Source organism: Vombatus ursinus, unplaced genomic scaffold (genome assembly GCF_900497805.2).
Source record: "Vombatus ursinus unplaced genomic scaffold, bare-nosed wombat genome assembly UNPS02014239.1, whole genome shotgun sequence".
Taxonomy (NCBI): Eukaryota; Metazoa; Chordata; class Mammalia; order Diprotodontia; family Vombatidae; genus Vombatus; species Vombatus ursinus.
The window spans coordinates 354992-367138 of record NW_020954017.1 but is presented as its reverse complement, the minus strand read 5'-3'; the positions used below and the strand labels follow the sequence as shown (position 1 = coordinate 367138).

Genomic DNA, 12147 nt, shown 5'->3' with positions numbered 1-12147 from the left:
TGCTCCTTAGGGCGCCATTACTTTCCCACCATGCCCCGGGGCTGCCCTTCCCCATTACCTCTTACCCACCACCCCTGCACCTGGGGACAGCCCCAGGGCATGACGGGAAGGGGACTACTACCCTAGATCGCCGCTAATTAAGTCCAGTTTAATTCAACAAGCATGCATACTAAGCTGCCTGCTGTGTGCCAGGCACTGTTCGGGTCAGGGAGGTAGAGGCAGAAACAGGCCCCGCCCTCTCGGAACTTCCATTCCAGAGGGCCCAGCTGGACGCAGATAAGTAAATACCGGAGGGCCACCTGCAGGAGGTGGAACCAGAGCTGGGCAGGAAGGAAGCTGGCGCGGGAGAGGGGAGAGCAAAGTTCTTTTGGAAGCGTGGGGGTGGGGAACCTGCTGGGGCAAAGGCTGGACCGTGGAGAGTCATGGGCAAGCGAGGTGGGCCGCCCTCCCCCCTGCCCACCAGGGCCAAGCACATCACACGTGCAAGTAGACGTAAAAAGTTGTGTTTATTAGGAAACATTTGTGTATAAAACTCAGTTCCCCTCCCCCACACATCCCCCGGGGGGGGGGGCAGGACCAGCTCAGCCAGCCCATCGCACCCCCCACATACACACATCCAGGGATCCCCAAGCACCGGCCATGCCCTCCCTGGGCCCCCGGGGGAGGGCTGGAGGCAGGCACCCCGGCCTCTCCTGCCTGCAGGAAGACTGGACAGTGTGTGCCGAGGAATCGTGCTGCCCAGGGCTCAAGTCTGGGCTCAGGTGGGAGAGGTTGGCAGGGCAGTGGGGACGGAGGGCGGCTGGGAGCACGAGAGGTCCTCAGTGGGGCGGGGGAGCGTTTGGCTCAGAGCTCCCCCACCGAGGCCACAGCCACAGTCCGGGGGCTCCTGGGCGGGTGGTCAAGGCCACAAGGTGGAGGTCAGGCATTAAGTCACAGTCGTGGCAGAGGCCGTGGTTAAGGACAGGAGCCGGGTCTCCATCGCAGAGGTCGAGGGGATGCCAGGGTCCAGCGGCTGGAGGCGGGAGGCTCACACATACATTGCCCGAGACATGACGAAGCCCTTGCCTTGATAGGCCTCGCCCGTGGCATAAGCCAGAGCATCGTAGATGGGATTGATCTTGTCCAGGTAGTCTTCATTATCCTCCAGAGGGAACCGCTCTTCTCCTGCAGCATCACCCGGCTCCTCCAGGTGCAAGGGAAGAGCGGCTGCCCGCTCCTCCAGGGTGGGCAGCTCGTGGTACCGGGGCATGTCCTGGGCAGGGGACAGGGGCATGGGAGATCTTCCTCCCTCCCCTGGCCCCGCCCCCCCCCAAAACCACCAGAGGGCCCTCAGGGATCATGGTCTCCAGACCCACCCCATCCTTGTACAGATGGGGGATTTTCCAGATGTCTCATCCCAGCATTAGGGGACTCCTCCGAATTACCTGTTCAGGAGCTGAGATGCTGGGCTCAAAGTATGGGGTCTTCAGAGGGATGTGTTCCGAGCTACCTAGGGTGAAGAGCTGGGAGGGCTGGGGGCAGAGAAAAGAGGTGGGGACAGGTCAGGGCAGATCCAGGGGATGGAAGCAGAATGGGGAAAGGGGAGGGACCAGGATGCACAGGGGGCTTCACGGTGGTCAGGGCTGTGTGGGGGAATGGAAGGATGGAGGGGAAAGGGGTGGAGAGGAACGTCTTACCATTTCTGGCTCCTCCAGTTTCATCTTAGGAGGTGGAGGCTTGTAAGCAGGAGGGCCTTCGAGTCTGTGGGGAAGGAGTAGAAAAGGAAACTGGTATTTCATTCCCTGGGGCTTCTGCCAGTGGCCCAACAATTCGGTTAGTTCAGCTCAGTTCAACTTGTATCTCTTAAGCCCCTAGGATGTCCCTGCCTTCAAAGAGCTTACATTCTCTTGGGGTGGGGAGAAGTGGACAACACAAGGCATTGGAGGATTGAAGGCCAGTGGACTGACTGCAGCTCGGGCCGGTTCTCAGAGCTGGAAAGGCTTTGAGTTTGAATGATGCTTTGGTAGCTGAATCCAATTAAATGTTCTCAGCTGCCATCCTTCCTGAGCCCTTCATCTCTGACATCTTTCTCCCCAAAATACTATCTCCCCTGGAGTTTCACAACACTGCTCTTAAAATTGTTGAACAAAGACACTGAGAAAGAGAATAAAGAAAACCTTTCTTGGGAGAGAGCTGGGTTAACTGTTATTTTATGAAGAAACAGTAGCCAAAGTCTTTCCCAAGGTATGAGTCAGCAGAGATTGTGAGTGGTGATGGTTTGACAAGTTAAAGTTTTCCCATGGGGTTGGAGAAAACCTGGAGAAGCCAGCGAGAAGAGGCTGGAGAGGCCTTCCTCGATGGAACTGCTTTAACCTTAATCTGATCTTGTGAAAGGGTTAAAGAAGAGAATTCTTGAGAAGAAACTTTGATTGGTATCTTGAGTGAACTAGGTAGTGGAACTGTATTTTCAGAAAATGTCAGTAGCTGTCACAAAGATGGTCTAAGGTGCCTCTTACTCCAATGGGTCCAAGAGCTAAACTACCGTGAAGAATTGTTTATACTTCTGTTGGTGCTAATAAACTGCCATCACCAGTAATCAATCGATAGCAATATTGATCTAATCTTAGGGGATTAGGGGTTTTGCCATAGAGAGAGATTTGAGCAAGTGTTTATGGGGAAAGAGGATTTTCTATTAAGTCAAGCAGCAGGCTGAGGCATGTGAGGTGGGCACTGCTATATAACCTTACACACATGTCCTGCATCTCCTTCCTGCCCTCAAGAACTTAGGCTCCCTCCTTTCTCCCAGGGAGTCACTCATTCGTCCTACCCCTTTTCTCTGCCAGACAACTGGAGATTTGGGGAGCGATAAAGCAAGTATTCCGTATAGACAAGGTATGTTAGGGTTATTTGGCATCCCATGTGACTTCAGTCTAGCACCAGGGGAATTAATCGCCAGGACTGCCACCTGCTGCCTCTTTCCCCTAAAGGGAACCAAGATCCACCAGAGGTCCTGAGCCCAGCATTAGATTGAAGCCCAAGATTTACTGTTGATATCTTAATTGACATTTTCTCGGTCATGCATCTTCTTGACCTCTCTTCACTTTTTGACACTCGGTCTGTTTGTGGGACAGCAAGATGGTGCAGCGGATCAGGAAGACATCTTCCCGAGTTCAAATCCGGCCTCAGACACTTACTAGCCGTATGACCCTGGACAAGTCTCACAGGCCTGTTGGCCTCAGTTACTTATCTGTAAAATGAGCTGGAAAAGGCAAAGGCAAAGGCAGACTACTCCAGTATCTTTGCCAAGAAAACCACAGAGAGTCAGACACAATTGAAGTTTCTAAACAACAACAACAAACATGTTGAATTGTCTCTTCCCTTACTGTTCTCCTGGTTCTCTTCCCATGTCTCCAGCCAATCCTGTTTGAGGTGGTTGTCATCTGTCCCCTGCCATCTCAGTGTGAGCATGCCTTCGTCCCTGTCCCAAGAGCCTCAGTAGTCACCTTTATCACTTCTCTCAGGATGTAGTTCTTCTGAGACAATTGACCTGAAATTATCTTTTTAAAATTTTGACTTTTTTTTTTAAAGGCAATTGGGGTTAAGTGACTTTCCCAGGGTCACACAGCTAGTAAGTGTCAAGTGTTTGATCTGAGGTCGGATTTGAACTCAGGTCCTCCTGACTGCAGGGCCGGTGCTCTATCCACTGCGGACCTGAAATTATCTGTGGCAGCAACAATGTCCTCTCTGATTATCTCTTGCCTTACTTATCTTGGATGTCTCCCTCCCTTCCCCTAATAGGGATATTTGTCTTGTTTCTAGTTCAAAGATTGTTCTCTTTGGCAGATAAAATAGAAACAGAACGGGGGATGAACAGTCCTGCCTAACACTTTGTTCCCTGGGCACCCATAGCAGCTGCCCTCTCTACTCCTTAAACCCTTTGGTCTCAACAAGGCTTAAAAACCCAACCAACCCTTTGTTGTCTTTTGCTTCCCTTAACAGCCCCAGCCAGCCTAAGCTTCAGCATTCCCATCACTATTCCTAAAGGATTTCTGCACCCTTTCACATTTAACTGGCTTGTTACCTGTCTTTGCTCTCATTTTCTCTATGTGTTGTTCCGTCCTCTAGAAATCCACTTCACCAAAACGGTTTCTCTTTGTGCCTAACCTTCCGTCCCTTCCGGACTTTTCCCCCAAAGAGACATGACTGAACAACATGCAGCTAAACCGACTTACTCGCTGTTTGCAATACACAACATTCCATTTCTCACCTCTGGGGCTTTCCGTAAGTCAATCAGCAGATATTTGTAAGATACCTTTTATGTTCCAGGCAATATGCTAAGAGCTGGAGATACAAAGAAAAGCAAAACCAGTCCCTTCCCCTCAAGGAGAGACAAATGTAAATGTCACCTACATACATACATGCGATATATACATATATCTCATATACAAATAGGATACAGACTGAGTTGATGGAAGATAGCTTTAGTAAGGAAGACTCAAGGAGCCGGAGCTGGGGGAGGGACCAGGAATGACCTCCTGCAGAAGGAAGCTTTCGGCAGAGTCTGCAGCGTGCCTGGCCTGGGGGATGGCCCAGGGGCATGTGGTGCTCTGGACTCTGCAGGAAGACTGGGGAGGGGGAAGAATAGAGTCTAGGAACGCTGGGAAAGTAGGAAGGAGCCACGTTGTGCGGTGCTCTCCTCTCTTGTGCTTAGGTCAAGGGCCACTTTGCACAAGAGCTGGTAGGCCTCTCCACCACCTGCCCAGAAATTCCCATTTGTACTCACAAAATATACGTCTGTGTACACATTGTTTACCCCACAGAAGCAAAACTCCTTGAAGGTGGGAATTGTCATGGTTTTATTTTTGTCTCCCCAGTGCTAAGCACAAATGAATTTTTCCTGTTTTTTGAGAACCACTCTGTTGCTTCTGCTTTCCTGGACTGTGAAGGGGTATTACCCAAGATTGTTTTTCTACTTTTCCAGGAAAGAGAACAGCCTGCCCTTTACCTGCACATAACAGTCATTGCAAAATTGTCTCTGATTAAAACTAGAATCTGAGGGGTGCCATAGATGGCCTCTTAGGCAAGTCTGGCATGGCTGAATAAATAGTGGCATAGGAACATGAAGTAGCACTGTTGTGTCCTAAGAAGTGATTCCAGGGAATGCTGGGTAATATAGACTGATAGAGAGCAAACAGGTTACCCAAGGACAGCCACGCTGCAAAGAAACAGACAAGTGCTGATAAGAGCAAGGCCCAACTCTGCCCATGAATGACCTGGCACCTACCTCTGGACAGAGAAGAGGCAGAAACCGACCCTTGGGGACATAATCCACTGTGAGGATTCTTCTTGCTTGACTGTGCTTAGTAATTATCAAATTTCATTTTCCTGCTTTCAGTTAATTAAGGAAAATTGGGAGGGTGGGGTGGGAATAGCGATAAGGAAGAAAAAAGAGGGGGGCCAATGCAGTACTTAAAAAAAGCACAAAGAAGAGAACAGAAGGATATTCGGAAGGAAGCACAGACAAGGAGGACGGCTTTGAAAGTAATGGATAAAATTGATTATATCCTTAAAATGGAGATTCATAGTTTCACGTCGAATTCTGCTTGTGTTTAGCTGTGTCTATGGAAATACCCTTTTTGGGTGTTAAGAAAAAATTCCAACAGACTCACTTTGCTCTGTAGCCATTACAAGTGAGACCTTCAGTTCTCGTTTTCCTTCTCTTTAGCTCCCCCACAGAATAGATCAAGGCACGCTCCAGAGTTGTCACCCTTCTTTTTATCTTTTTAGTACTCTGTAAAACCTAGATAAACACATTCCACTTTTCCCCCTTTTCTCAGGAATCTATAATCCCATTTACTTCTTCATCTCAAATCTTGCTTAGGCTCTTTAGTTTGCCCTTTCCTTTGCTCTCTTTTCCTGTGATTCTTTAGCTCAAGCCTTTGACCTCCTTAAACGTGAAGCCTTCAGCTTCTCAAAGTCTCCCAAATTTACTTTATCCCCCTTCCAGCCGGTCGATAAACATAGCACCTACTCTGTATCAGGCTAGGGTTACAAAGAGTGGCAGAAATCTGAGGATGGGGGTGGGGGGACCACAAAGGTAATGTGCAAATGATGTATAAACGGGCTATCTAAAGGATAAATTGGAGTTAATCAACAGAAAAGGTGCTAGGATGAAAGGAGAGCCCGAGGATTCCTGCAGAAGATGGGATTTTAGCTGGGTCTTGGAGGAATCCAGGGAAGCTGGGAGGCAGAGATGAGGAAGGAGAGGCTTCTGGCCATGGAGGGACCAGGAGTGAAAATGCCTGCAATCAGGTGATGTAAGGAGGTCAGTGTTACTGGACTGCAGTGTGATGTATGAAGATGGAGATGGGGTCCCAGGATATAAAGGCCTTTGAATACCACACTCAGGATTTTGTGTGTGTTTTGATACTGGAAGTGATAGGGAGCCATTGAAATGGATTCAGTGGTGTGTGTGTGTGCTTTAGGAAGATCATTTTCAAAATTCCAGCGCCCTTCAGTCACCTTCAAAATTCCCTTTTCTTTTTCACGCTAAATGCTTCTCTCGACCTTCTGAAACTGGACACTCCGCTAGTTAGCGGGTTCCCAGTCTAGTGGTCATTTCTGACTCATCTGCGTACAGTCAGACCATTAGCATTTTAAAGCAAAGATAAAAATTAACAGCAGGGGAGGAGAAGAAGAAAAGACATGGTATGGAGCTGCACCTATTTAAATAGGCTGGATTGAAATTGATTCCAAAGTTGAGAAAATAAAATAATTGACTGGACTACTACTATTTCCTTAGGAAAAAAATTTTTTTTTAACTGATGTGAGGCTAAGTTTACAATGAAGAGACCAAAAGAGCCTGGAAACAACCAGCCTGCAAAGGATCTCTTGGCCAAGTAGAGAAATATGACAAAGGAAACACTGGTTTGGAATATAAATTCATTAGCAAAATCTTGCTGAGGAGAGTGAGAGACTACTAAAAAAAAAGTGAGAACTAATAAAGGTGGGGAAACAAACCCAGTGAAACTACATCATAGTGAGGAAATGGAGGGATGAAACTGGAAACCCAACAGATGAAAAGATCTATAAAGATTTCTTTAACTGACTTTTTCTTTCATAGTGGAATTACATTAGAACTCAGCAACATATAGCACACCTGTTGTGCTATATGAAGAAATGGAAGAGTGGTATTAAAAACAAACCCTGAAACCAGAATACCTGGACCAGACCAAGAATACAGAGAAACGATGTATTTTGGAGGTGATGCAGTTTTCAGGGTGTTGAGGGATAGGTGCATGAAAGAGAGGAGGTTATCAATCATGTGACTATTTTAAAAAAGCATTTGATTCAGGAGAGCAGAAGATGACCATGAAGGGTCTTGGATGTGAAGGCAGAAAAGGCAGTAATGAGAACTAATGAGAAAGCTGGGGAAAGGATGTGGAACAGACAGGTGTACACAAGAGCCATCCATGTTGGGGGAGACACAATTGTCAGGAAGTTTGGGGCTTAATTCACAAGGTTTTTGAAGGAGAGGAAGATTGGGGGAAAAAAAATTCAGGCACTAATAATAGCAGACCACATCTTTACCATCATACAACTTGATCTAGAGATATAGATCCTGAGCTGGGGCTTTGTGCCAGGGCCAGGCTCAGCCCTCTGCTGCACTTTTCATTGAGTTGCTTGGTCCTGACTGGGGACACCTAGGTTCTTAACGCTGACCTTTGCTCCCCTGGATCTTTGAGGGCAAGGGCTCTGTCTCTGGCATCACAAGACTAGGGGCCTCAGAGAGTTGAGGCATGGGCTGTCCTAGTCTGAGTGCCGCCTGCTGCCTCCTGCCCTCATTGGCACCTCCAGGGTTTGCACCCTGAGCTTCCTTGGAGGATCTGCCCTGCTTTTTTGCTTTTTACTCCTCCCTTCCAGGGATGTGCGTCTCTGGAAGAGAACTGGGAGCCTGACATATGTTGGCACTTAGAGGCCACCTTTCCAGTTGCCCTTGGCCTTCTGGTTGACCTGCTATGCTCTTCTGGGGTTGGAGAAGTTGATGTAATTTCTTTTCTTTCTTTCTTTCTTTTTTTTTTGGCTAGGCAATAGGGTTAAGTGACTTGCCCCAGGTCACACAGCTAGTAAGTGTTATGTGTCTGAGGCCAGATTTGAACTCAGGTCCTCCTGAATCCAGAGCCAGTGCTCTATCCACTGCGCCACCTAGCTGCCCCCTGCTGTAATTTCTTATTGGATTTCCTGATCACTGGGGTCTGGTGTGAATTTCAGAGTATTGCTGAAGATTGCTTATCGGAGTTGGGTGGTCTGTCTCCTGTTTAGGTAGTCATCTTGACTGGAATCCTGAGATGAGAATACAAGATGTCACCATGCTAATTATTTGTCGAGGCTTGGTAGAACCAAATGCCACCTTAAAGACTCTCTTCCAACAAAGTGTAAATATATACATTATATAAATATAAACATTATATCAGATTCCTTGAAAGATATTGCAATAGAGATGAATTTGAACTTCTGACCATTAACACCTGGTGAAATATATCATGGGAGGCTTCCCTGTTTCCAGATAACATTGTATTGGTTGCATTAAGCCAAGAAATATTACAGAGTCTAGGGAATCTGTAAAAATGCTGATTGAGACAATTAATAGCTTAAGGAAAGTTCTAGGCTACAAAATAAACCCTCAAAACCCAACATTTCTATGTAATAATAATAATAATAATGCCAAGAGACATTAATATAAAGAGAAATTGTATTCCAAATAATTACAAAATACATAAAATATCTGGGAATCACTCTACTAAGGCATAAGAAGAGTTTGTATAGATTCAATTACAAAGTGCCCCTAAAAGGCAAAGAACTGAAATAACTGGAGGAATATTCATTGCTCATGGATGGGCTGTGCCAATATAATAAAAATGGCAATACCACCAATACCAATTAAATCATCAAAGAGATACTTTACAGAACTCAGTAACATTGTAAAAAAGTTTTGTTTGGAAAAATAAAAGATCTGGATATCAAAGGGAATAATGAAAAAAGATAGAGATGAGCTACTAGACTTCACACTCATCAAAATAATCAGATAATGCTTTAAAAATTAAAAAGGTAGAGAAATAGACTAGAATAGACAAGTGATAAAAAAAAAGGAACTTAATCTTGTGCTTAATAAATTATGTAGGAAAGAACTCCATTTGATAAAAAACTGCTGGGAAAACTGCAAAGGAGTCTGATAGAAATTAGAGTTAAAATACCACCTATATTCCACAATACATTCTACATGGATATGAGATCTTAATATTCACGATCATAACATTAAGAAAAAATTAGAAGAGAAACAGATCATATTAACTTTCATAGCTATGGGTAGGAGATGTATTCATAACTAAAGGATAAGGGAAGATAAGATAGATGATTTTAATTACATGAAACTTAAAAGTTCCTGCACCAACAAAATTAATGCACCAAGCATGAGAGAATCAGTCAAATAGAGGAAATATCTTTGTATCAGAATTTTTAAATGAAGGTTAGATGTCCAAGCTATATAAACAATTAACCAATAGAACAAAAGCCATTGTCCAATAGTGAAGTTGTCGAAGGATAATGAACAATTACAAACTATTAGTAACTATGAAAGGATACTTCAAATTGCTAATGAGGGAACTTAAACAACCCTCAGGTTTCACCTTACACCCTACACACGGACAGATGTAAAAGACGGGAATAGTCAATGTTGGAGAGGTCGTGGGAAGATAGGCACATGGGTACAATGTTGGTGAAGCTATGAATCATTACAAACATTTTGGAAATTAATTTTTAGAATTAATCAAATAAAGTGACTAAAATTTTTGTCTCCTTTGACCTAGAGACTCTACAACTAGGTTTATCCTCCTAGGAGGTCATTGATAAGAAAGTCCCCATGTACCAAAATAGTTACACCAATACTTTTTGTGATAGCAAAGAATTGGAAAGTAGATGCCTGTCAATTGGGAAATGGCTAAATAAAGTGTGGCATATGAATGTAATGGAATATTACTGTGCTGTAAGAAAAGATGACCATAGAGTGAATACATGAGCCGATGCAAAGTGATGTTAGCGGAGCCAAGAAAACAATATATGACATGACTACAGCAACACAAGTGGAAAGAACGACGACTTTATGTCTTTAAAAATAACTATCTGTGGCTCTCTGGAATGGGGAGGAAGGGATGCTGAGAGAAATTTTGGTTATATAAAAAAATAAGGCATCAATAAAAATATATTTTTAAAAAGTGGACCACAATAGGAAGCATTTGAACATAAAGAAATTATTACAAGAAACCCCTGAATGGGATCGATAATACCTCAAAGGAGTTTGGTCTCCCTGTCTTCACAGGAAGAATAGGGAGGTGAGAAATGCTCGTTTTCAAGACTGTGAGAGGCACCTAAATGTTCAACCTAAGAAGTGTGCTGGGGGGCAGCTAGGTGGTGCAGTGGATAGAGCACTGGCCCTGGAGTCAGGAGGACCTGAGTTCAAATCCAGCCTCAGACCAGACACTTGACACTTACTAGCTGTGTGACCCTGGGCAAGTCACTTAACCCCAATTGCCTCAAAAACAAAAAAACAAAACAAACAGCCAAAAAAAAGTGTGCTGGTAGATCTTGGAAAGACAGAAAATGGACAGTGGTTTGGGCTGACATTTACACGGGAGGAATGAAGTGGATCTGATTAGGAAGTTGCATTGCTCTCTTCCCAACCCCAAGCTTCATCTTTTTAATACCAGTATTCTTCTGGTGGTAGTGTGTGGCTGCACATCACTGAACGCTGCATAGCAGAGGCCTCAAACATGCATCCCACCACTCTGTAGCATGACCTGGACCAGATTAAAATACAGCTGGGAAACATTTAACAAAATAAATAAAAATACAATAAAACAGATAACACGACATTTTAAAACCACAGCTCCAGGGGGCCCACACGGAGCCTTATATGCAGTATAGCAGCCACCTTTTCTGTATGAGTTTGACGCTCTTACTATATAGTATCCAAAGAATGTTTTGTATAGGAGGCCTCCTCTGAGGGTTGTGTAGGGGGCAGGGTGGACATGGAAATAACAGGTTCCATGTAAAGAGAAGAGTGAAATATGGCAGGAGGTACACGGCCCACTTCTGGGAACAGCCACATTGCCAGTATAACAGTATTAGCTGATGTTATTTATAGAGTGCTTAAAAGTCTGCAAAGTACTTTCCGTACATCATCAAAGGATAGCCCTGGTATTCTCTCCATTTTGCTGGTTAGGTTTCAGAGAGGTCAAGTGATTTTCCCAGGGTTACACAGCTAGGAAGTTTCTGAGGCAAGATTAGAATGAAAGTCATCCTAATTCCCAAATCGTGTTAGATTTGGTGACAAGTGTCCAGCAAGTTATGGAAGAGCAATTTTCAATGAACTGGAGATGTGGGTTTCCCAAAGGCCCACGGAGAGGGGCATATTGGGAACAAATTGGTCAGAAGCAGTCTCTGGATGGATGTTAGATTTGTGGGCTAATCATATTATAGAATCACAGAATGTTAGCAGGGGCTTTGGCAGCTATCTGAAAAGAATCCTCACCATACCAGATTAAGCCACTACCTGAAAACCTCCAGTGCGTGGTAGCCCTTGACCTCACATTCCATTTTGGAATGGCCTATAATTGCCCCTTTGCAACCTCTACCTACTGTTCTTGGCATCTTCCCTCTGGGGAGGGAACCTCGAATCCTTTTTCTATAGACCAGAGCCTTGATTGCGGGCATCGTGTCCCATCTCCCTCAGCCTGCTTTCCCCAGTCTTCTCTTTTCCAGGAAACAAAGAATAATGAGCAGACAGATAGCCTCCTTGCTCTGTAGCTACCCATGCGATGTTGGGCAATCTGATTATGTAGAACCCAGCTGTGGAGGATTTATAGGACGCTGTGAGACGTGAAACTCAGAACGAGTTATGGTTTCCACCGCAGGAGTGAAGATCCCCAGGGTGAGCTCCAGCAAAGCACAGACTACCTCCTGACTTGAGAGCCAGTAGACATCTCCGTCCAGATGTTCTCATGCCGTCTCAAACCCAGCATGTCCAAAACATCATTTACTTTGCTCCCTGAGCTTGCCCTCTCCTCCAGTCTTCCCTTTTGAAGACACCGCTATCCTACCCACCCCCTTTGT

At 45.3% G+C, this 12147-nt stretch overlaps 1 protein-coding gene across 1 annotated transcript in view; it reads right to left on the bottom strand.

Annotated features, from left to right (window-relative positions):
* Positions 1-487: 487 nt before the first annotated feature.
* The window catches only part of NECTIN2 (nectin cell adhesion molecule 2), a 28909-nt gene continuing 17249 nt past the window's right edge, over positions 488-12147 (bottom strand). Inside the window, exons 7-9 of the mRNA XM_027860696.1 lie at positions 1677-1740; positions 1425-1511; positions 488-1252 (exon numbers count right to left, since the gene is read on the bottom strand). Coding sequence (XP_027716497.1) covers positions 1028-1252; positions 1425-1511; positions 1677-1740 — 376 coding nt within the window. The 3' untranslated portion in view covers positions 488-1027. The remainder of the gene's footprint in view (positions 1253-1424; positions 1512-1676; positions 1741-12147) is intronic.